Source organism: Martes martes (assembly GCF_963455335.1).
Source record: "Martes martes genome assembly, chromosome: 14".
Lineage (NCBI taxonomy): Eukaryota > Metazoa > Chordata > Mammalia > Carnivora > Mustelidae > Martes > Martes martes.
Genome location: NC_137902.1, coordinates 5,295,472 through 5,319,184, shown reverse-complemented (window position 1 = coordinate 5,319,184; position 23,713 = coordinate 5,295,472). Strand labels below are relative to the sequence as shown.

The 23,713-nt window shown below is 47.1% G+C and overlaps 1 protein-coding gene across 2 annotated transcripts in view; it reads left to right on the top strand.

Moving 5' to 3' along the window:
• Window positions 1-23,713, top strand: part of DOCK1 (dedicator of cytokinesis 1) — a 495,164-nt gene that overhangs the window by 46,194 nt on the left and 425,257 nt on the right. For both annotated transcript variants that reach the window (XM_080823568.1, XM_080823569.1), the window contains exons 2-5: window positions 9,890-9,973; window positions 16,939-16,979; window positions 19,517-19,572; window positions 23,139-23,235. In XM_080823568.1, coding sequence (XP_080679694.1) covers window positions 9,890-9,973; window positions 16,939-16,979; window positions 19,517-19,572; window positions 23,139-23,235 — 278 coding nt within the window. The remainder of the gene's footprint in view (window positions 1-9,889; window positions 9,974-16,938; window positions 16,980-19,516; window positions 19,573-23,138; window positions 23,236-23,713) is intronic.

Genomic DNA, 23,713 nt, shown 5'->3' with positions numbered 1-23,713 from the left:
AAGCTAGTAATGGCATGGCTGCCAGTCTCTTTTTGAAGACAGAATTTAGGAAACCCAGCCCTCAGCTCCAATACAGATTGGGGGTGCAGGGCTGGTCTCTGTCCAGAGTGAAGTTCAAAGGATATCTCTGTCTCTATCTCTATCTCAAATGTTCTGGTTCTTTCTGCTCTGGTTTTTCTGATTGGGTCCAGTGTGTGAAAGGGTTGCTCCTTGGAGGACCAGGCTGTAGGGTTACTGCTCCCAGAGGCTGCACTAGGCCCAGTGCATCTCTCAAACCCCAGGACCAGCTCAGCTCTAGACCAGAGCAGGAGCCCTCTAGTGTCTTGGGAAATACCGAGTGTATGTTTCTGGCATGGACTAGACAGCAGATGGATGGCCCCTTAGAATGAAGCCCTGTACCAGGCACAGACAGGGCCCTTGCCCAGGTCCCCTTAAGGTTATGGTCTGCATTTACCCCAGCCCTGAGAAGATGCATGCTATTGAACATTTTTCTTCACCTGAAGGCAAGACAAAGGGAATGAGATAAAAAACAGAGCAATTAATTTTCACAAATTGACTTTTTAAAAGAATTAATTAACTTTTAAATTGCTACTTGAAATCCTGAAGTCATATTTCAAGGGGCACTGTGTGGGATAGAAAGAGCTGAGCAGATTTTAGAAGTAATGTGTGGTCAAGCCCATACCTTCGATATTTTAAGGCGACTTTGAATCTGAGCACTGACGGTGAGTTATCTCATTAGATGGAAGAGATCCAAAGCAGAGACAGGAAAGCTAATGCTGTCTCTCTTTCTTACAGATTGAATATGTGTCAGGCTCCTAGATCTTTCTGCAGGGGGCAGGGTCATTTTGAAGAAGAGGAACATATGATATCCTTTTTGCTCTCACTCTGTGGCAGACCACACAGGAAGGAGTACTCGGTGATCTGGTTTAATTCTGTGCATTTTTATTGAGTTGCCTGTGAGGCATGGTATTAACTACTGTGGGAAATCCAGTGATTAATAAATGTTTACTTCCCTCTAGGAAATCTGGTCTGGAGGGAGAGACAGATTCTTAGATAAGCACTTTTGCAAGGCCATGGGATGTCAGATAGTTTATAGGAAAAAGTTGTGGAGCACGCAATTAATTTAGGTATGCACGTACCTTTTTTTGGTCAGTGGAGAAAGTCAGAGTTCAGGAAGGCTCTGGAGAAGAATGTGAAAAGAGAAATGGCTTTGTAGGTGAGGGGCCTTCAGAAGTGAAGGGAAGAAAGCATTTCCACAGGCAGAGCAGCTCTTGGAAGGCCTGTGGTGTGTGTGGGGCAGCTGGAGGCATGTGAGGGGGGAGACGAAATTGGAAAGATGGGTTCAAGTCCCATCCCTCAGGGCTTTGGATGCTCTGCTGAAGACTTTACCCATTATTCACACAGCTGGGGGAGATGGGGCAGTGTTTTGGAGCAAGATTTCTGGAGAGTAACGGGATGGAAGAAAAGAGAGCTTATACAAGGAGATCAGCTAAGGTGTTATTTTTCATTGCAGTGAGAGGTGGGAAAAGCTTGGGCCAGGAGTGGGGAGTGATGGAGACAGTCTGGAAGGGACCCTGTGGGGTCCCAGGGCTGCCATCAACCCCCTGGGTCACCTTTAGCAGGTCAGAACTCCTGCATTGGGTTCCGTGTTTTCGTCTGTTAAATCGGCTGATGGATGGTGGTAGTGGCTTTTTTCCTCACGTCAGAGTAGTCAGGTGGGTTTTTTTGTTTTTCCCTGAGCAGGAATTATATTTCCTCAAATGCTCTTTCTGTGCCATTTGGGATGATCCTATGACTTCCCATCCTTTACTCTGTTAACGTGGTGAGTTACCTTGATTGGTTTTTGGGAGTTACACCAACCTTACATTCCTGGAGTAACCTGAACTTGAGTTCTTTGTAAGGAATGAGAAATCCGGGGTGCCTGGGTGGCTCAGTGGATTAAAGCCTCTGCCTTGGGCTCAGGTCATGATCCCAGGGTCCTGGGATCGAGCCCCACGTTGGGCTCTCTGCTTAGCAGGGAGCCTGCTTCCTCCTCTCTCTCTCTCTGTCTGCCTCTCTGCCTACTTGTGATCTCTCTCTGTCAAATAAATAAATAAAATCTTAAAAAAAAAAAAAGGAATGAGAAACTGTCTGTGGGATGCTTTAGATATTGGGGGACTTCAGAAGTGTGCATGCTGTTTGCCTGTCAGGGAACTCCAGGCTGGATGTTACGATTTTCAGAGGAGCTACCGGGAGAGCCATCTGAGGCCCAGGGAGGGCTGTGGTTGACACTGGCCAAGGATTGAAGAAGGTGTTGGTGTTGAGACCCTTCATTCAGGCTGGCCGTGACCCTGTACCACCCTCCAGGGGCTGCTCAGACATGGCAGACTCTAGGCTGCTATAAACTCTGTTGAAGGAGATGGAAAAAATTCTGTATCCACCTCATAGGACTGTTGTGAGGGTTAAATTAGTGTGAACATGTGAAGTTCTTTGCCTGCTGCCTGGCCCAGAATGTAATCAGTAAATGTCAGCCAGTGTCATTAGCATTGCGGCCACTGCCACCACCGTCATCACTACTGTCATCACCAGCATCACCATCACTACCACCAACATTACTGTCATCACCACCATCACCACCATCACCACTGTCACTGCCACTGGCACCATCAGCACGATCATCATCACCGCCATTACCAACACCACCATCACTGCTCCCATCACTACCACCACCGTCACCATGATGATCACCAGTATCACCACCATCACCGTTATCACCATCCCACCACCATCATCACCAGCACCTCCACCACCACCTCATTACCATCATTTTCACTGTCGTTACTAGTCTTACCAACCTCACCGTCATTAATACCATTCTGTCATCACCACTGCCACTGTTACCACCATCACCATTATCACCATCCTACCACCATCCTCATCACCACCACCACAATCACCATCATCACCACTGCCGCTGTCATCACTATCACCATCATCACCATCACCACCCCATCATCACCATCACCACCATCGTCACTGTCATCACCAGTATCACTACCGGCACTGTCATCACCACTGCCACTGTCATCACCATCATCACCAGCAGCACCACCAGCACTGTCATCACCACTGTCATCACCATTGCCATGATGATGATGATCACCATCTAAGGTATTCCAGGATTGTACCATCATCATCAGTAGCAGCTTCATCTACAGCATCATCGCTGTTAGTATTATGGATGGTATGAGTAAAAGTGGAAGCCCTCTTCTCTCATTTTCAAGCCACATTTCTTTCTTTACATCCCCAGGCAGCCATTTTTAGGGTGATTAGGTGATTAGGTGATTTTAGGGTGATTAGGTGATTAGGTGATTAGGGGATTGCCTTTTCACGTTGCTGATGCATAGAAGCTAAATGAGGCACAGACCAGCGTGTTAGTTTTTATTTTGGGGAAAAAAGGTCCATGTGCTTACTCACCCTGGGGTGCTGCCGACTCTTCCAGAAAGAGAAAGAAAAGAAACAAAACCCAGCATTCTGGGAAAGAACGTCCGTGCTGAGTTCATCTCTGCATCTTTCTCATTTCACTTGCTTATTTCCCACAAGCAGCGTGGCGAGCTGCTACACTGGGCTTTACAGTCCAGGACCGAGAAATTCAGCTGAATGTGAGTGTACACGCAGTGACACCGGCTTTAGCCAGGCTGTTAAAAATGGCAAATGGGTTTGAGGAGGAGGAATGTATGAAGCATACAGCCCACCAGCCAGATGGAGGTGAATCCAGAGATGTCATTGGACACAGGATGACCATATCCTCTGTGGGCTTATTCCCAGATCTTAGCAGATCAGAAAAATAAAGAAGACAAATGGGCAAGTCACAAAGAGGCTGCCATCTCTGTGCTTCTGTCAAGTGAAGACATTTTAAAACCCAGAGGTCATCTGTCATCGTCCTCTTAATAAAGAAGACGTTTCTGCTCTTTCTTGTCCTGTTCTCACTATCCAAAGAGGGACGGCTTTAAAGGTCAAATAACCAGAATTCGGAATAGTCTCTTACCTTGAATACTTCTGGGTTTAAGGAAAATTCATTGCATTGTGTTCATTTCTCTATCACCCAAGAATTGGGGAACCTCAGCCGAGGACTGGTCAGGTTCTGATATGGGCCGTTGGGAGCTCTGCTCCAGCTGCCTTCAGCAGTGAATAAATTAACCATAAAACACTGCTTTTACATTGTCTTCTGCATACCTCCCCCCGTGTTTCCCGTGGCTGTTGTAATGTGTCACCACAGACTCAGGAGCTTAAAACAACATGTATTTATATTACAGCTCTGGAGGTCCGAATTCCCAAAATCAAGGTGTGGGCTATGTTCCTTCTGGAGGGCCTGGTGGGGGATGTGGGTGGGGGATTCTACTTTCTCGCCTTTTCTGGTTGCCTGGGGACCACCTGTTTTCCACCTGTGGCTCCTTCCTTGAGTCATTGCAACCTGGTTGTGTCACATCTGACTGGGGCCCCCCTGCTCCCCTCCTGTGGACCCTTCTGATTGTACTGGTCCCACCTGGACAATGTGGAATTAGCATCCCCATTTGAGGTCCTTACCTGTGACACCCCTGCAGGGGCCCCCTTTGGCCAGGTAAGGTAACGCCTCCCAGGGTTCGGGCCTTCCAGGGCTTGGATGTGGACGTCTTTGGGGGAGGCAGTCATTCTTTCACACTTCCCCCTCCCTCCCATTCCTTTGGCCAATAATCTTATACAATTGAATCTTTCAGTTTGCCTTTAAATAGGGGATTGTTTAGGCTGTGATATTATGAACAGAGGGCCAGGGGCTGGACAGCCACTGTGGTGGTCCTCCCTCTGCCTAGTCTTGGGACCACAGGCTTGAACCCTCAGAGGCTCTTTCCCCCTTCATCTGTAAAGTCAGGGGTCTTTACGGCTTATTCATAGCTAAATTTGAAGTTCAGTTTCCCACAACTGCTTTTGTCTGCCTCCTTCTGTGGGAGGGGGCCGGTACTTAGATTTTTGCATGTGTGCCTTACAAATTCATATGGGCCTGAATGTGTTTATAGTGGACTGTTCATTTTATTTTATTATTTTTGATGTGTTTATTTTTTGCACGTCTCTAACAGAATAGGCATGCTGGCAGGATGCTGTTAAGAACTGTCAGAAACACATTTATGGCTCCTAAAGGCTTAGGAATATGGTTATGCTGAACCAGGAAAGGCTGGCATATGCTCCGGGCTTCCTTTGCCTAATGCAGTTATTTCTTGTTAAACACTACCATAAAATGCTAAATAAACTTAATAACTACTAATAACCATTTATGTCAGTTTGAGGACATTGAAATTTTATGAATTTTGGTGGAAATAGAGGAAAAATAACTACGAAAATGGAATTTTCTGCTTGTATATGGTTTTTGACGTTTTAGGATTTTTGTGAACATGTGTTTGTTTGCTCGCTTTGGTTTTTTAAAAAGGATTGTGGTAGGGATGGACATCTTTATTGCAGTAAAAACAAAATACTCCCAACCACAGTAAGAGGCTTTATCATTTACTGAGTGTTCAGTGTAGGACACCCAGTGTTCATATCCCCACATCCGTCAGTGGCATGATTGTCTTCAAGACACAGAATGCACACATGGTCCTACAAGGTGTAAATATCAAGAGCCTTATTTTATGGGGAAAGCTGAATGTGGAAAAGACATGTCATTTGCTGGAGGTCCCTCGGATCCTCAGGGGTAGAGGTGGGACCCTGCGTATTTCGTTTGGCTGCAGGGACCATGGATGTGAAAACCAGGGAGGCTGCCTGGGCCTACAGTGCCTTCCCAGCCACGGTAGCTCGGGTATGGAGCGGACAGTAGGCGGTATGCTGTGGTGGGGATGTTTGGAGATGGGATAAGAGGAGGGGTTGGAGGAGGGGTTGGCTTTTTGAAGAGGTGCAGCTGTTGGGAAGACCCTGTGGATGGTGGGGAGGGTAGGTTGGTCCACACAGGTATGGGACAGGCTGGCTTCTGCTGTTCAGGGAGAAGCAGGGACAGGGGCCCTCCTGGAGCCCATACTGTGTGTGGTTGGAGGAAGGCGAGGTGAGGTGGTCAGGTGGAGGAGGACCCACCATGCTTGCTAGAGGAGTTTGCACACGCTACGATCCAGGAGAATTTTAGAGAAGGACACAGTGAAGGACCCTTTGTGACTAGCTTGGTCTGGCAGAGTGTTCGGGATGGATGGATGAGACATTGATGATGAGTTTTACATTTAGTCTGCTATGTTTTCAAGTAGGATCCTTTGGAAAGGAGGATTATCACTGTATCACTGTATTTCTGTCTTCTTTTCTCTTCTCTTCATTTCTTTTGTAGTGATTGGAAGTTTGTATCTCCTAATTACACCTGTTTCAACCATCCCACATTCAGCTCCTCTCTGGCAACCACCGCTTTGTTCTGTTTTTATGTCAGTTTTTTAGTTTGTTCCTTTGTTCATTTGTTTTCTTAGATTCCACATAAAAGTGGAATCTTAGGGTATTTGTCTTTGACTTATTTCACTTAGCATAATGGTGCCCTCTAGGTCCATCTGTGTTGTTGCAAATGGCAGGATCTTACTCTTTTTATGGATGAGCAATATCCCATTGCTTACATAGAGCCCGTCTTTATCCATTCATCTGCTGATAGACACTTGGGCTGCTTCCGTATCATGGCTCTTGTAGATAATGCTGCAGTGAGCACAGGAGTGCATATATTCTTTTGAATTAGTATTTTCATTTTCTACCCAGTAGTGGAATTGCTTAATCATATGATGTTTATACTTTAAAGTTTTTGAGGACCCTCCATACTGTTTTCCACAGTGGAAGCAATTTACATTGCCACCAAGAGCGTGCAAAGGTTCCCTTTTCTCTACATCCTTGCCGGCACGTGTTATGTCTTGTCTCTTTGATTCTAGCCATTCCGACTGGTATAAGGGGATGTTTTATTGTGGTTCTGTTTTGCATTTCCCTGATGATGAGTGATGTTCAGCATCTTTTCATCTGTTTGTTGGCCATCTGTGTGTCCTCTTTGGAAAAAAATATCTATTCAAGTTGTCTGCCCACTTTTTAATTGGATTTTTTTTTGGTGTTGAGTTGTAGAAGTGTGTTGTATGTTTCGGATACGATCCTCTTACCAGCGGATATCATTTGCAAATATCTTCTCCTGTTCAGTAGTTTGTCTTTTTGTTTCATTGATGATTTCTTTCCTTGTACAAAAGGTGGGTTTTTTTTTTATTTTTAAAGATTTATTTATTTGACAGAGAGAGAGATCGCAAGTAGGCAGAGAGGCAGGCAGAGGGAGAGGGGGAAGCAGGCTCCCTGCTGAGCAGAGAGTCCGATGTGGGGCTTGAGATTATGACCCTGAGATCATGACCTGGACCGAAGGCAGAGGTTTAACCCACTGAGCCACCCAGGCGCCCCAAAAGGTGTTTTTTTTTTTTTTTTTTTGGGTCTGTGTCTGTTCTTGCTAGAGTCCCAGTAGTTCATTTTTGCTCCTATTTCTCATCCCTGAGGAGGCATATCTAGAAACAAGTTTGATGTTAGAGAAATTACTGCCTATGTTCCTGTCTAGGAGTTTTATGGTTTCAAGTCTCACATGTAGATTCTTAATCCATTTTTAAAAAAGATTTTATTGACTTATTTGACAGAGAGAGACTATAAGCAGGAGGAGTGGCAGGCAGAGGGAGAGGGAGAAACAGGCTCCCTGCTGAGCAGGGGGCCCAATGCGGGCTCGAACCCAGGACCCTGAGCTGAAGGCAGATGCTTAACTGCTTGAGCCACCCAGGCACCCCGGTCCTTAATCCATTTTGAGTTTATTTTTGTGTATGATGCCAGAAAGTGGTCCAGTTTCCTTCTTTTCATGTAGCTGTCCAGTTTCCCCACCCAGTGCCATTTTTTGAAGACACTGTCCTTTTCCCATTGCATATTCTTGCCTCCTTTGTCGTTGGTTAATTGGCCGTATAGGCCTGGCTTTGTTTCTGGGCTCCCTGTCTTGTTCGTGAGTCTGTGCCTCCGTCTGTGTGCCAGCACCATACTGTTCTGATGACTGCAGCTTCACGGTGTAGTTTGAAATAGGGGACAGTGATGCCTCCAGCTCTGCTTTTCTTTCTCAAGTATTTATTTATTTGTTTATGAGAGTTTGCTACTTGAGTGTTTTTTGCATATTTAAAAAAATATTTTATTTTATTTTTGACACAGAGCGAGCAGGAGAGATAGAGAGCAAGCACAAGCGGGGGGTACAGCAGGCAGGGGAGAAGCAGGTTCCTGCTGAGCAGGGAGCCTGATGCGGGCTCCATCCCAGAACCCTGGGATCATGACCGATGTTAGAGAAATTACTGCCTGTGCCCCCTTCTAGGAGTTTTGTGGTTTCAAGTCTCACATGTAGATTCTTAATCCATTTTTTAAAAAGATTTTATTGATTTATTTGACAGAGAGAGAGAGTATAAGCAGGAGGAGTGGCAGGCAGGGGGAGAGGGAGAAACAGGCTCCCTGCTGAGCAGGGAGCCCAATGCAGGGCTCGAACCCAGGACCCTGAGCTGAAGGCAGCCGCTTAACCGATTGAGCCACCCAGGTGCCAGGAGTGTTTTTTGCATATTAAACATTTTCTAATGCTCTTTTCCCACTGGACTGTTACCTTCATCTCATCACGCTTGAGCAAAGGTGTGCTTGGCATTTAATGGTATGAGTTTTTTAGGTGCTTATCTGAAAGGAATAGGAACTGTTTTATGTTAGAACACACATTAGGGATTTCAGAGGTGTGTTGAGTATGCCAGTTTTAAGAATTTCTTAATGTTGGACATATTTTTGCCATTTGATTGTAATGTAGCCTTTTGGCTTAATATCAGCTCTAATTATATGATTATTTTGATTATTTTTTAATTAATTTAATCTTTTTTGGTTATATGATAATTTTAAAAATTAGGTTGGTTTCCAAAGACATTCGGCCCACCAGTATCTCATTCCTTTTTACGGTTGGGCGGTGTTCCATAGTGTATATATACCAGATTTTTGTCTACTCATCTGTTGATGGACACTTGGGCTGGTCCCATAACTTGCCTATTATAAATAATGCTGCAGTAAACATAGGGGTATGTATATCTTTTCAAATTAAAAAAAATATTCAGCCCATGTATAATTGATTCATAGAAGGTAATTTATCAATTAAAAAATCTATTAATGGGAATAAAAGGCAGTATATGAAGTGATAATTAAACTGTTAACAGTATCAGTTTTCTTCCTATTATAAACATTATTCAGCTGTAAAAAGGAATAAAGTTCTGATACATGGGACAGCACCTTAAAGCATCATGTTGAATAAACCAGGCAGGAAAAGTGCAGTATTGTTTGGTGTGCTTCTGTGAGGCAGGTAGAGCAGTCTCGTCCATAGGGATGGAAGGTGGACTCGAGGTCTCCAGGGGCTGCAGGGAGGGAATGGGGGTAACTGGTCTGTGGGTACGGAGTTGCTGTTTAGAGGGATGAAAATATTGTGGAAGGTGATCACAGTGATGGTTTCCCAACATTCTGAATGTCGCTCCCCCCACATTGGACACTTAAGATGGTTAAAACACGGGATGTCACGGCATCTGTGCTGACCATGTAAGCATGGGTTTATTTCTGGTTTATGTTCTTGGTCTATGTGTTTACTTTTGTGCCAGCCCCACACAGCGTTGGTCACTAGTGCTCTTCAGACCACACTAAAAAGATAAAATTGCCATTGCATGGTGTTTCGAGTTTCTTCTAGTCGACGACCCTTTGTATTTGTCTCTTGAAAGAGAAGGCTACCTTTGTGGATATCAGAGGGGCTGATCCAGGCAGACACTGCCTCTAGTCCACCGTTAAAAACAGGTAAACAAGCCAGCAAAGTCACTTCACCTCTAACTCATGTCTCCTTACCTCTCTCTCTCCTTTGCAGCATTTTATAACTACGATGCCAGGGGAGCGGATGAACTTTCTTTACAAATAGGAGACACTGTGCACATCTTGGAAACATACGAAGGTGCGTATACTGCTGGTGTCTTTCCCTTACTGTTTTGGGCGGTTGGGTCACGTTCTCAGTGTTTCAGAAGTACGTCCATATGATCCATCTTCCTGCAGGCAGTGGATGCCTTTTCCAGTGAGGGCAGCCGTGAGGCTTCTCATTATTTAAATAATACTTGATTAACATGAAATTAGAGCTAAAAATTCCAATTTTTTGCCTCTACATTTTTCTGTAGAAATCGCTATTTTCATTAAAAGCAACAGAACACATTGGTTCCTTTGTTGCAAATGTATGTGAATCTTGACTGTGAATAACTGACCGCTTGAAAAACTATGAAAAAAAAAGTACATTTAAGATATTTCCATGTTCAAGTCATCGTTTTGATGTGTTTGATGTGAATGGCGAGACTTCCTGTGTTTTCACTTAGATTTGTTAAGAAAGGAACTAAAACTTTTCCTTTGACCCAGCTGTGGGTTGTGGGCCAGTGAAACAGATATTATCCAATAGATTAGAAATCCAGATAATACTATAATAATAGTAGTTTCTCAGTGTCCTTGGATTTTCATAGTCGGGTTTCTTTTTAAAGATTTTAGTTATTAATTAGAGAGAGACAGAGAGAGACAGAGAGCACAAGGAGGGGAGGAGCAGAAGGAGAGGGCGAAGCAAACTCCTCACTGAGCAGGGAGCCCAACGCGGGACTTGATCCCAGGACCTCAAGATCATGACCTGAGCTAAAGGCAGCCGCTTAACCGACTGAGCCACCCAGATGCCCCACACAGTTGGTTTTTATATTTAGTGTTTTGGATAGCACTGGAGCGACCCGCCCTTCCTTTTATTCTGTGGTTATTGTGGCCAGAAGGGAAGCCATGATGGGCTTGCTTTCTGAGACTCCTCAGATTTGGAAATTTTGTAAAATTGTGTAATTAGCGTTGGTGGCTTTACTTCCTGCTTGAAGGGGTGACTCCCATATAGCAGATGAATGAAAAGAACTGATTAAAATGGATCGTTTCAATAGAAGAATTGCTTTCAGAGTGGGTTTAGCTCAGCCCTTCCCGTAGGAGCTGGGGGTGGGAGAGGAGACTGCAGCCGGCCCACAGTGAACCCACAGAGATCTGCGAACTGGCCCTCAGGCTCAGGCTGTGGACTTTGCACAAGAGTGAAGTGGATATGAGCCTCCCGGCACTGGGCAGGCTGCAGCTTGCCCCAGTGCCTCTCCCAGAACCACCCGCAAGCAGGAACCTATTAGACACCCATGGCTGTGTCTTGTAGTTCCCCTTGTAATGCACAAGGACTTAGAATTCCGGTCGCTTTGCCTCTTTTTTTTTTTAAGATTTTATTTATTTGACACAGAGCGATTACAAGTAGGCAGACAGGTGGGGGCGGGGAGAGCAGGCTTCCTGCCAAGCAGGGAGCCCGATGCGGGGCTCGATCTCAGGACCCTAGGATCATGACCTGTGCCGGAGGCAGAGGCTTAACACACTGAGCCACCCAGATGCCCCCCCCCCCCGGCCCTTTGCCTCTTTAACCCTCAAATCTTCCCACTGGGGAAAAAAAAATCAGCATTAGTGGCGTATGCCTGGAAGCAGCTGTAGCTCTGTGAGAACAGACCCTGTCCTTAAGTGAATGAGTAGTTGTGATGGGTGCCTTCTGCTTGTTTTCAATTTTTGTAGCTGACAGTTGGATTGCCTTATCTGCTCTCAGTATATACTGCCCGTGTTTGAGAGGAGGCACGGAGAAATTAAGCAGAGGTTAAGGATCAAACCTCTCATCTCAGACACTTTACTGATCTGAAGGGAAAAGGCTCTTACATCTTCTTTATGTTTGCTCCTGCTCTGTTGAAGTGGAAATCCTGGTTAATAAACACTGGGCGATGACGTCATTCCTGAATAGATAGCAATTTCCGGTCAGCTTGGGTATGTGGGGACTGCCACCTCTTGTTCTCTGCTTCCCAAGAAGAATGTTCTCTTTAAACAGTGGGATCTTATCGCCAGAAATCCTTGCTGTACGTTTGACTTAAAAACAAATTGGGTAGCGAGCATGATGGTAAACGCTTCTTCACTGAGCATTTTGTTTCGGGGCTAGTCAGTCTTCGAGATTCTCATTAAAATATTCCAGTCTTTATAAAGACCCTTTAACACAAAACAAATTTCTTTTCTTTGACAACTATCATTTTGGTTTTAATCAGAATCTGATCAGAGAAATGCTTTTGGGGAAGTAGTTTTGACTTTGGGAAACTTGGTGTCTTTATTCATCAAATAAGAATGGAATAATTGTTTTTCTGCTCTTTCCTTTTGTTCTATTTTAGTTTCACAGATCATATTCGTGTTTGGCATTTTTTTTTTTCCTTCCTCCTCTCCCCTCCTACGTTTCCTCTAAGAAAATGTATTTCTGTTTGTCAAATTTAATTTTCTTTTTCTTTGTGATCCTTTTCAGAATATTACTTGGCTTTCTGCAGAGAATATAAATTCTAGATGATGGCTCTTTATAGTAAAGTTCAAAGAAAAAATTTACCTTTAATTTATGGTTAATTTCTCTCTCTCTCAGGCTCGTGAAGGCCTGGAGCAGAGGACACAGGAAAAGCAGGGTACAGGTCGCTGTGGGGGTGGAAGGAGCTTGGAGAGGTCATTGAGGGCATATCCCCAGTTTTAAGCAGTGTCCAGACTCAGCCACAGGAGAGGTGAGCCGAGATCCCATGTTTTCAGGGTTATTGTTGAGTGGCCAGGGATGTGCTGGCCCTGCTGCCTGCTCATTTCCATGCTGCCTTCTGGGCGCTGGACCAACTGGACATCATGGAGCAGGCAGGCAAGGTACAAAGGTTAAGAAATTATTCTTTTGATTAAACCACTACACTGGAACTGAATGTATTCCAGTTTTTAAAGGGTAGTAATGTATTTTCTACCAAAATATACCTTATTTCCCTCTTGTGCTGTCAGCATCTGTCAACTGAAGGTCTTGTGAGACAGTGTGAGGTTTCCTGGGGCCTTTGTAACTAAGGACCACGGTTTATAACAAAGGACTGCGCTGGGTGGCTTAACTGGCAGGGGTGTGTCGTCTCCCAGTTCTGGGAGCTGTGAGCTGTGATATGAGATCAAGGCGTCAGCTGGGCTATGGGGGAGAAGCCATTCCTTGGGTCTCCCCGGCTTCTGGTGTTTGCCGATAGTCATTGGTGGTGTTTGGGTTGTAGATGGGACACTCTGGTTTCTGCCTTTGTCTTCATGTGGCGGCCTTCCTGGGTGTGTCTCTGTCTGCTTCCTCTTTATGTAAGGACACCAGTCATTTTGGTTTCTGGCCCACTGTAACTAACTTATTTTAACCTGATTGTCTGTAGAGATGACCTTATTTCCAAATAAGGTCACATTCACAGGTAGAGTGAGGACTTCACTGTCTAGTTTGAGGGACACAGGTGAACCTGTGACAGATTGGAAAAGGCAGTCACAGTGGTGAGGTTCTCATTTCTTAGACCTGGGAGCCCCCCAGCCCAGCCTCCACTCAGCAGGCATCCTTTATATCTTGTCGTAGGTGACTGGCCACCTGGTCCTGGCCTGTGGAAAACCGGTGTGGCTATGGGTACTGTCTTCTGAGAGTGCTGGACATGCTGCTCCCGGAGCCTCCAGTCTGCACCTGTGGTGCCTGCAGCATGTTCCACAGAGAGCATCTGCTGGTTCTTTCTCTAGAAGGCCCGTTGTGTGTGTGGATGCTGTCCATCAGGACATGACTGGTCGCTTCTGGAACTTGGCTCTCTTGCCATTCAGAGCACAGGCCACTGTCCTCCTGACAGAAGGGAATGTCCTGTCCATCTTCAGGCAGCTCCTTGTAAACTGGGCTGATCCCAGGGCTGTGGTGATGTGGTCTTCACCTGTCTATCCTGAAGGAGTCTCCAGCTTCTTCCTCATGCGTGTCTTGGCCTTGCTGCTGATGGTTTCACAGGGCACAGTGAGTGCACCTGCTGCTCTGCCTCCTCCCTCGTGACCACCCCCCCCCCACCTCCTTTGCTCTGCCTGATACTGTTCCCTCGTGGCACTGTCCCTGGACTTGAGTGTGTATGTGTGTTCCTCCCTGTTCTTCTGTTGGGGACACTGTATGGGACTCGCTGACTTGGTTGGTTGCCATTTTCCTGTGCTGGACTGTGTGCTCCCTGAGTTTCAGGGCTGTGTCGTGCCCATTCCTGCCTGTCTCTTAGGTTGGTTGACTCCATGGAGACTACTCGTGAGCCCTGCCTGGGAGAAGTTAATCACCCCGTTGCTGCTACGGACCATGGACCCTCCTGCTCCTAGCCTCACCCCATCTTGCTCCTTCCCCTCAGAGCATCCAGGCCTGCATTCCCTTACAGCCCCTCCCTCCCTTGCAAGAAACCTGTGCAGGGATATCCTCTCTCCTTCATGTTTAAGTCTGTCCTGTAACATGACTGGGCCCCTGCTTGTCTTAGGGGGTCTTCCCATTTGTGAGCTCATGGAGGGCAGAAATGAGGTCTTATCTCTTTCTGTATTTTGCTCTGTCTAGTGCAGTCTCCGGCATAGTGTATGAGCTTGAAGGAGTAATGTATGCAGATGATCTTGGGGAGGGAAGCGGTAGGTTTTCATTTTTCCTAGGAAGGCAGTTAAAAAAGAAACTCCATCTATTATTATAACATTAAAAAAAAAAAAGACAAGACTCCCTACCTTTTATCCCCACGGCTCACCCCTTTCTTTTCCCTCTTCCCACTGAAAACCCTTTTACTGTGTCTGAAGTGGATTTTTGTGTTTGCCTGTGTTCTTGTAGTGTTTGGCGTGCATGTAGTTTTCATGTATATGAACGTGGGTGTAGCTCTCGCTCTTGTTCTGTTTCTTACTATTTTATTCAGTGCTGTCCTCTAAGAGGCACTTCTGTTTATTTTTAGTGTATGTTTAGTTCACGGTTCCCACTGCTGTATGCACACTCCCGGTGTTTTACTGACAGCCTTCCCAGTTCCGAGCACTTAGCTCTCCTCCATGTGCTAACCCAACCTTTACATCACGTGGCCATGGGATCCTGCAGCTGTCCCCTGTGCACAGGGAGATGCACACACGTCTTTCCCAGGGATGCATTCCCAGGATGGGGGTTGCTGGTTGCAGGCCTTGGGGTCAGATACTTGGGATAAGCAAGGATGGCTGCTCCCATTCAGTTGCTGCAGGCTCCTGCCCTCCCCAGCACCCGGGGCTGCCTATATCCTGGGGCATTACAGTTTTTAACCACTGAAGTTTGTTCAGTTAAATTGTATCTGATTATCGTTAAGTTTGAGCAATCTCTTCATATGTGTGTAAGTCCTTGGGCTCCTTCTATACACTGTTGGTAAGTATGGCTCTTTTTCATATGGTTGCATCTCAAATCATCCTGGCTTGACATCAGGCAGTATTTCCTTTTATGTTCTAGGACATTGATCCCTTGTCAGTTTCAGGAACAAAGGGATATGTTTAATAATGAAGACATGGCAAGGTTATAATGACAGCATGGAAGACCATCCTTAGAACTGACTAAATACAGCCTTTATTTGGCTCTAGATGTAAGCCGGTGACTGCATAGACCTCCCCTCTTTCTCCCTTTAACTGCCTGGGAACGCTGCCCTGGATGGGCGCGGATTCTGGGCCGGGTGCAGGAACCGGTGAAGCAGACAGTGTGACTCTATGGAGATAATCCTTCGCACGTGCGACTGAGCTCCAGACACTCGCGTCTGCAGTGTCCCCGGTCCATCTGCCAGGCCCCTTTGTCAAGAGAGCCCCGCGGTCACCACTCGGTCTTAGCAAATCCTTTGCAGGGATCCTGGGAATGTCCGTCTCCTGTTCTGAATGCTTGAAGAGCATCTGTTAATAATCCCTTGAGGACTTTGCTCATTTCCACCCCATCCCTTTCTGGTCTGTGACCGTTCTCACCTCTGGTTGATAACATGATTGCTGTTTAAGAAGGTGCTGTTCTTGGGGCACTATTCCGAGCTCACTCAGACATTGCTTGCTTCTGAGCTTTGACTTTCTGATACCGTGCGAGAGCCCAATATTTGGTTATTCTCCAGGAATTTACTCAACCTGCACTCTGCACGCTTCTGTAATTCTCTGATAGCGTCTTTTCTCTCGTGGGCAGAGTTAGAATTTGAGCTTTGGATCCACTTTCCCTGAGCGAGGTGGCCAGAGCGACTTGACGTTGGGGGTGAGGACAGCTCCACAGTGGTCGTGGGCTGTCGTGGGGCTCTCGGGAGGCTGGTGACTGGCTGCGCACCCCCAGGGCACCTGCAGGGACGTTTCTGTCCTCAAGCTTGTGGGCTTGAGGGGAGGTGGCAGGGGTGTGGTCAGAGCTGCTCTGCCGTCCATTGGCCCGGTCCACGGAGTACTTCTTCATGCCAGCCGTTGTAGCGGGCCCTTCTTCAGCTTCCTCCCCTCATGGAGGCAACTGGGAACTTGAGTCTAGTCGCACCCCCAGGGCTAGGTGGGCCCGTGTTCCTGGGCCTGGTGCTTCCTGTGGGGGTGCTGAGGCTTTGCCACAGACACACTTTGTGAGATCACGGCTGCTCTGGGGCATGGCGTCTCCGGATTGAGGAGGGAGGAAGTTAGCACTCAATGGGTCCTCTGTCTTAGGGCAGTTCCTGATGATCTGGGGATGCTGGTATGTGCACTTGGCAGTGACCCCGATCCAAGTAGTTAGAGGGACAGATAGGGAAATGGGTACGTAAGGAGCCCTCTCCGGGGTGAGTGGTCAAAAGGATGTTTCCTCCTGGGACGGTGTGACCTAACTTCAAGGTGATGGCTTTAAGTCCGCCAGCAGCAGACGGAGATGAATGGGCTGTTGGGGTGTTCGGGAAGGTCACTAGCCAGGATGATTTGAGATGCAACTCTCTGCAACCTTCTAGTGTATCTCCACAGTGTTAGGATAATATTGAATTCTGGTGACAAACGGATGAATTCCCCAGGACAGGAAGATATCATGAGGGTCCTGGGGTGTCTCCTCCTTCTAACTGTTGCAACTTTGTGTTTGTTTAGGGTGGTACAGAGGTTATACCTTAAGAAAAAAGTCCAAGAAGGTAAGTCCCTTTTTCTAAACCTGTGCATTTCCATTCATTCATCACACCGAGAGAGAAAATCAATCCCATCCCATTTGTGTCTTCGAGTTTTCTGTATATATCTCTTTCTTTGAACTTAACAAATGTGTGGGCTGACACGTGGGCTACCCTGAATTGTTTTCTTTTGAACAGTATGTGGGCACAGAAACAGCAGCTCTGCATTCGTGGTGGGACTGCTGGGCTGTGGCTCAGTCCTGACCTGTCATCACGAAAGGCACAGTCCTCTTTTCCTGGTAGAACATCACATCCTATTTAAGCTCGGGAGGTGGGAGAGAAGGACCCTGGGGATAATGACTTCAGAAAAAAAAAATACCACTTATGATTTTCAGTCTTACATTATCCTCGGTGACCACAGATTTGCAAAGCTCATGCGTGCTTGTTTTCCTCTTGCACAGAACTATTTTAAACTGCCTGACTTGCTTGCAAAAGAAAGGTTCTGCTTTCCAGGGCCTTTTGCATGTGAGGTTCTTTGAACTTCTGAAGCCAAGACCTGCAATTACGCCTCGATCCTTGTGGCGGACACTCCCTGACACGGTTCTGTTGTGGCTTTTCTGTTCTTAGCTTCGCAAAACCTAATTACAGCCCTCCAGTTTTATTCTGTGATTTTGAAATAATGTCCATTCTGAGCTGTGATTAGGCTCTGTCCACGTTAACTCACACACTTTGATATCTACGTTTGCTTGACAGAGGATTCGTTTTACTTCTGTTTCTTAACTCTGCCTCTCATGATCTCCTTACTGGGCTGGACTCCTCACGTGGTCCTGAGCCTGTAACTTAAGGCCTCCGAGGTCCGGCGGCTGAAGCATAGGACCTGCCTGCCCCGCTTCCCCCAGAAACCCTGCAGCCGGGCCCTGCTGGACAGGTGGGAGCCGTTTGTCCTTTGTAGCTGTCATTTGCTAAGGGCCCAGCTCGAGCCACATTTTTCCTTCTGAAATCCTCATTGGAAGACCAGGCATTTGCGAAGCCTTTAAAGATACTATGGTTTCGTAGTTGGCCCTTGCAGGCAGTGCAGAGAAGGGACCTGGCCCCCAGTCATGCAAACTCCCAGGAGTTCTGAAACCATCCTTTGTCTAGGTATTCACACAGATGGAGTTTGTCTGGACTAGTTTGAATGACCCCGGCTGGAGTGGTTGCTCCTTTCACACCTCCGCGTGTGTCCCCCCTCTGCCTTCCACTCCTCCTTCTGTGGCTTGATAGTGCCTGGAAGCAGGTTTACTGAGACGGAGGGCTGTCTTTGCTTGTGGACGTGGGTGAGGCTGCCTTGTTTATCCTCTTCCCCCTCCACCTCTGCGCACACCTTGACATTTCATGTGCTCCTGGAGGCATCCTGGGATTTGGGCGTGTCCAGAACAACTGGGACCCTGTGGAGCTCCCAGCCTCGGGGCCCTTTAGTCTGCTTTCTTGCTCAGCCATTTGTCTGCCTGCCTGACCGCTCTTGTCTCTGTGATAATTCTTTATGTGAAATTCCGGCTTTCCGTGTACGCAGGAGGAGCGTGAATCTGGGGTGCCCGTGCTCCTCCCAGACAGATTAGTAGCTGTGGTTTCTGGTCCTCCTGTGTAAATCCTTTGGGGCCAGATGCCAGGGAAACACAGTCAGAAGCTCCTTTCACACAACAGGTGCCTGGAAACCACCAGTGCCGCTGAGTAGATTTCTGCTGCACGCACTGAATCTCACTCGGGAAGCCCTCTGGCTGTGCTGGGCGGCCCCGGATCCCAGCGCCTCTTGCCCCACTACCCGCTTTCAGGTCCTTGTTTCTGCCTCACTCCAGAGAGGGGACTCTTTGTTTGCTCAGGAAGCAGGACAGCAAGTCTTGGTTAAAGCCCCTAGCACTTTGCCGTCCACACCCGACACTGAACTTGCGCTTGAGAAACTCTCCCTCGCACACTGTGCTGCTAAGCCCTCAGCCCCCGTGCATGCTGCCCTTGGGGGATGCCGAGAGCTGTGAAACCGGTGTCTGGTAGTTGTTTGGATTGGGCGAAATTTGCCCACTTTCTGTATTTTCTCACATGGCCCCTCTTTTGGGAGGTTGATAAGAATCTGTGGGTCAGGCAAATAGTCCTCCATGCATATGTGATGATAAGTGGTGGAAATCAACTTTCCATGGCCATTTTAGCTTTTCTGGAAAGAAGGAACTGTCAGAGACCATCATCAGAAATTGTTTTTAGGCATCCTTTGGCTTTGGAGCTGCCTGAGTCAGGGCATTAGCAGACCCAAGGTGCATCTGGTGGGGAAGACACAGGCCAGTCCTGTGCACTTTTTTCCTGGCACACGGATCGCTTCTCCTTTCTTCCGAGACATCTGTAGTCTCCGTGAAACACGAGTAGGCTGAGCTCATACTTCCTGTTTGCCCCACTGTGTTGTATGTGAGACTTACCGTAAGCCTTGCAGAATTAAGAGCGATCCAGCCAACCCTACCCTCACCTTGTCAGGGTGGTTTTTGATTTTTGGTTGGTATTCAAGTTGATAATGAAATTACTGTTTTTTTCCCCTCCCAAAGGGTATATTTCCTGCTTCATATATTCATCTTAAAGAAGCCATAGTTGAAGGAAAAGGGTGAGTCTGGTTTTAATGTTGAAATGAAGAAACGTGGTGATTGTATTTGACTTTGCTGCTGGTCCACATGGCAGGGCCTGTTAGGGGGTTGGATGTGGGTGTGAGTGACCGTGATGGGACAGGAGTTCCGGCTAGAGAGAGGGGGCTTGGGATAGAGATGTGTGTACAACATGGCTTTGGACCTTTGAAAAGTCTCAAGTCAGCACTGGACCTGCAGCCGTGCTTCTCAGACCAGAGGCTGGTTTTGGGTAGCATTGGCCCAGTGCTCTGTGCTTCTCCGCAAGCAATCCCACTGGGTAGAGGCTCCAGCCCCCCAGCTCTGAGTCCATTTTTCTGGAAAACTTTGAACGCTTTGAGACCAGTGGAGTTTAGGCTGAAGCAACAGTTGGTAAATTGGGACGTGTGTGAATTTACATTTTGTGTAATTGTGATGTATGTTTCTTAGAGGTCATAAAACTGATGTATAAGATCATTAAAAGGACTTTTATAGAACGAGAACCCATTAGACAGGAATGGCAAATGAATAGCCAGGTGTGAACTTGGAAGAAGAAGCATTAAAATGTTTTCCTTTTTTGTCTCTTCTACATCTTCACCCTCAGTTAAATATGTAAATTATAAAATTACTAATCATATGATTACTGCATAATGACATCTCTTCGGCTGATTACAAAATTGCCTTTCCAAGCACTGTACTTTTAACATATGAAAAGGACTAGCTCGGGTTCTGTAGTTGCGTGACGGGTGATTAAAATGAAGAAAATAACTGAGAGGCATAGATGGGGATGACCTGTAATACGGTATTTTTTTATAGCGATAAAATGTTTTGTGTGCAGAGTTTTAAAGGGAAAGAAAAAAAAAAAGCAAAGTTTTGACTCTTGTAGAAATAATGGAACAAAGTATGCATTGAACGTATTTTACATCTGTCTGTATCGCAGTCAGTATAGAAGTGAGACCGTGATTAATTTTTATGAGAACACTGTAAGTATACAAAAGAACACATAGAGAATGTAATTATGAAGCATACTAGTAATGTGAATGAGAGATTATTTGATTCTCAGCGAGTAGAGTCACACCCACATAGACAGACACATTGCCTCCCGTTCCTGGGGCTCGTGGGAGATGCCCCAGGTTGAGCGACTGAACGGTGCACTGGGGACAGAAGCAGTTAAGAAACAGTTTCTCTGCCTATGCTTTGGGGCTCCCTGTGTTTTCTCCCCACGCTGCTTCTCTGGTCCTGCCTCTCCGCGGCTCCTCCCACCCACGCTCAGCTGCTTTCTGCCTCCATCCTTATAAAGACTCTCCTGCCTTCAGACTTGACAGGTGGTCTCAGCGCTCCTCCTTTCCTCCGGAGATCTGTGGACCTCGACCTCCCCTCCCCATGGTCCTTCCTCCTTTCCAGGGCAGGGTGCTCTGTCATCCCACCCCCCAACCTGCCTGCTTGCTCTCCAAGGTCATTACCACATCTCTCTTGCCGGGTTTTTTTCTTTCTGTGTCCCCTTGACTCTCACATCCTTGCTGTGTGCTGCCTGCCACTGATTCTCTACCTTTTCTCCCATAACCAAGGCTGTTCCCATTTGTCCTCTCTCTCATGCTCCCGTGGCTTACCAATGTCTCCTCATGTCGGAGCTTCTAGTATCTTCTCAGGGCTGCTCTTCCGGCACTTTCCTGCAGTGTGGGACACTGGTGGCTAGCGCCTTCACTGAAGCCCCTTGTTTATTCTGATGCTTTTGTACCCTGTTTCTCTTGCCTCCTAGCCCATTTCCCCGCTGCCCACTACTCCCAGGGGACTCTCCTTGTCCTTCTCCTAGCCCTGTGTTGCCCCTCTGTTTGACATGGCCCATGTTGTTGTGTTTCCTCTCTGTGGGTGATGCTTAGATCGGGGCCTCCAGCCCTGACTGTCCCTTAATGCCTAGCTTGATTATTTAGAGCCAAGTGACCAAGGAGCCACCCCCGCTGGCTGAGCGTCTGCTGTGGCCTGCCCATCCTTCCACGCCCTGCATGATGTTCTTTCTCTAGGTCTTACAAACAACGCTATGAGGCAGCCGCTGTTGGCTTTGTACACTGCTGACCCCTTGCAGGTAAACGAGGTGCTTACGAGATGGTAATATAGTGAAGCCAGATCTGATACATAAGAGCCAGTTCGCATATTCGTTCCAGGGACAGATCAGACCTACAGAGAGGGAGAAAGTGAGAAGGATCCAGAACCAAGACCAGGACACAGTGTGAGCAGTGAGGCCCTCTCTCTGTGGTAGAAACAGGGTTGTCTGATGGAGCTCCAAGTTTCGGAGAGTGAATGCAAGAGCCCAGTAGACTCAGCACGAAGTTCAGGATCTGGAGGACAGAAGCCTCCCAGTTATTGCCACACATGCTCATTCTGCGAGAGAAGAGAAATCTGCCCCCCCACCCCCGAGGCTTTCTAAGGATGGCATCGCAGAGTGTGATGAACCACATTTTCATCAGCATCCTTCCTGGGAACAGCGGAGACAGACTTGACAGGGCTGTGCTAACAGCCACTTTATGTGATAGACACTGACAACATCCCATCAGAGGGGAATTCCTGAAAGTAGTTTTGTGGGGGGTGGTCCCATACACCTCGGACATCTCATCCCTGCTGCTCCAGGAGGCTCAGGCTGCCACACCTGTCCACAGAACCTGGCCTTTTCTCAGGGACTCCACTGTCTCTGCCTTTGGGAGTCCCCACCATCAGCTGGTCATCGCAGGCCTAAACCCCAATGTGAGCCCAAGTGAGAGTCCCGCCCACTGAGGTGGGCTGTGGCCAGATCAGGATGGGGTGGGGAGCTAGCTCAGAATCCCTGCACATTCCGTGTGTTTGGAGTATGGTCTGTTCTGGACGCCCAGTTTCCTGAGCTCTCTTCCGTCTCTCCCTTAGTCCCAAGTATTCTGAGCCCTCCCTTCCAGGGCCTGTGACTGGAAGACAGTGGCTGATAGGATTAAAAAAAAAAGGCACAAAGAGATAGCAAGTTAAGAATAAGGCCAGGGTTGCTGTTTCGGGGTGCAGGGAAAAGGGAGCGGGTAATCGAGTGCTGGGGTCAGATGGAGTACCTCCGGACATCGGAGAGAGCCGAGGCCTCATTTGTGTTTCACCAAGGGTAACTGCTTCATGTATTATCATATAATGAGTTTTATGCATGATGGAAATGTAAAAATCATCTTAACCCGAGCCTGCATCTTAATGCGGCACAGACTGGCTATAATTGATTGTGTCTGTAAGATAGATGGGTACACGTATTATGAATGTACTCTCAGACCCTGGTGCTCTGAAGACTTCTAATGGGATATTATTTGCCGCCTCTGTCTTACCTTTACATGCAAGGCGGACGCCTTTACATGTAGGTAATGTGTGAACACACTTGGGCTATGTACAGATATGCCCTGTCGTTCTTAGAGGTGTGTGTGTTCATATGTGTGGACACAGTCTTGTTTGTATATTTTCTCTCAGTTTGCTTAAATATTTAATTCTGTGGACTAGATTTGGGATTTATAAGTACAACTTGCAGACTCTAATGAAGCCATGAACATGGCTGTCCTTTCCTCTTTTCCCTTAGGCAACATGAAACGGTCATCCCGGGCGACCTCCCGCTCATACAGGAAGTCACCACGACACTCCGGGAGTGGTCCACCATCTGGAGGCAGCTCTACGTGGTGAGAAAACGGGATGTTGAATCTAAGCTTAAAAACAGAGAATGGTCTTTTTGGACCTTGCTGTACCAATGGGATTTTTTTTCCTTTCCCTGGGAACTTCAAAAGCAGAACTTCTGGGACTGAGTCATGCTCAGGGCGAAGAGAGCCCATTATTCTGGCCACCCTGGGGGGCTGTTTGTCCTCTTGGACCTGCTTTGTGTTGGGGTGTGGCCATGCTCACTGTGCAGGGAAGGGCCGAGGATTTCCGCCTGCTTGTGCAGAACGGGAGACTGGCTGCTCGAGCACTTTGGAAGACGGGAGTAGGCAGGCTGCATTGATGAACCCGCAGCGTTTATATTTTGATCATGAAAACTAAAATCTGCTTTTGAGCTGTAATGGGTGCTTATTTATGGATGCAGTAGAGAACAATTGCTGTTTATTTTTTTTTTTTGCCATTGTCTGTGTCTTATCGTTTGAGTAAGACTACATAGTCTTCCAG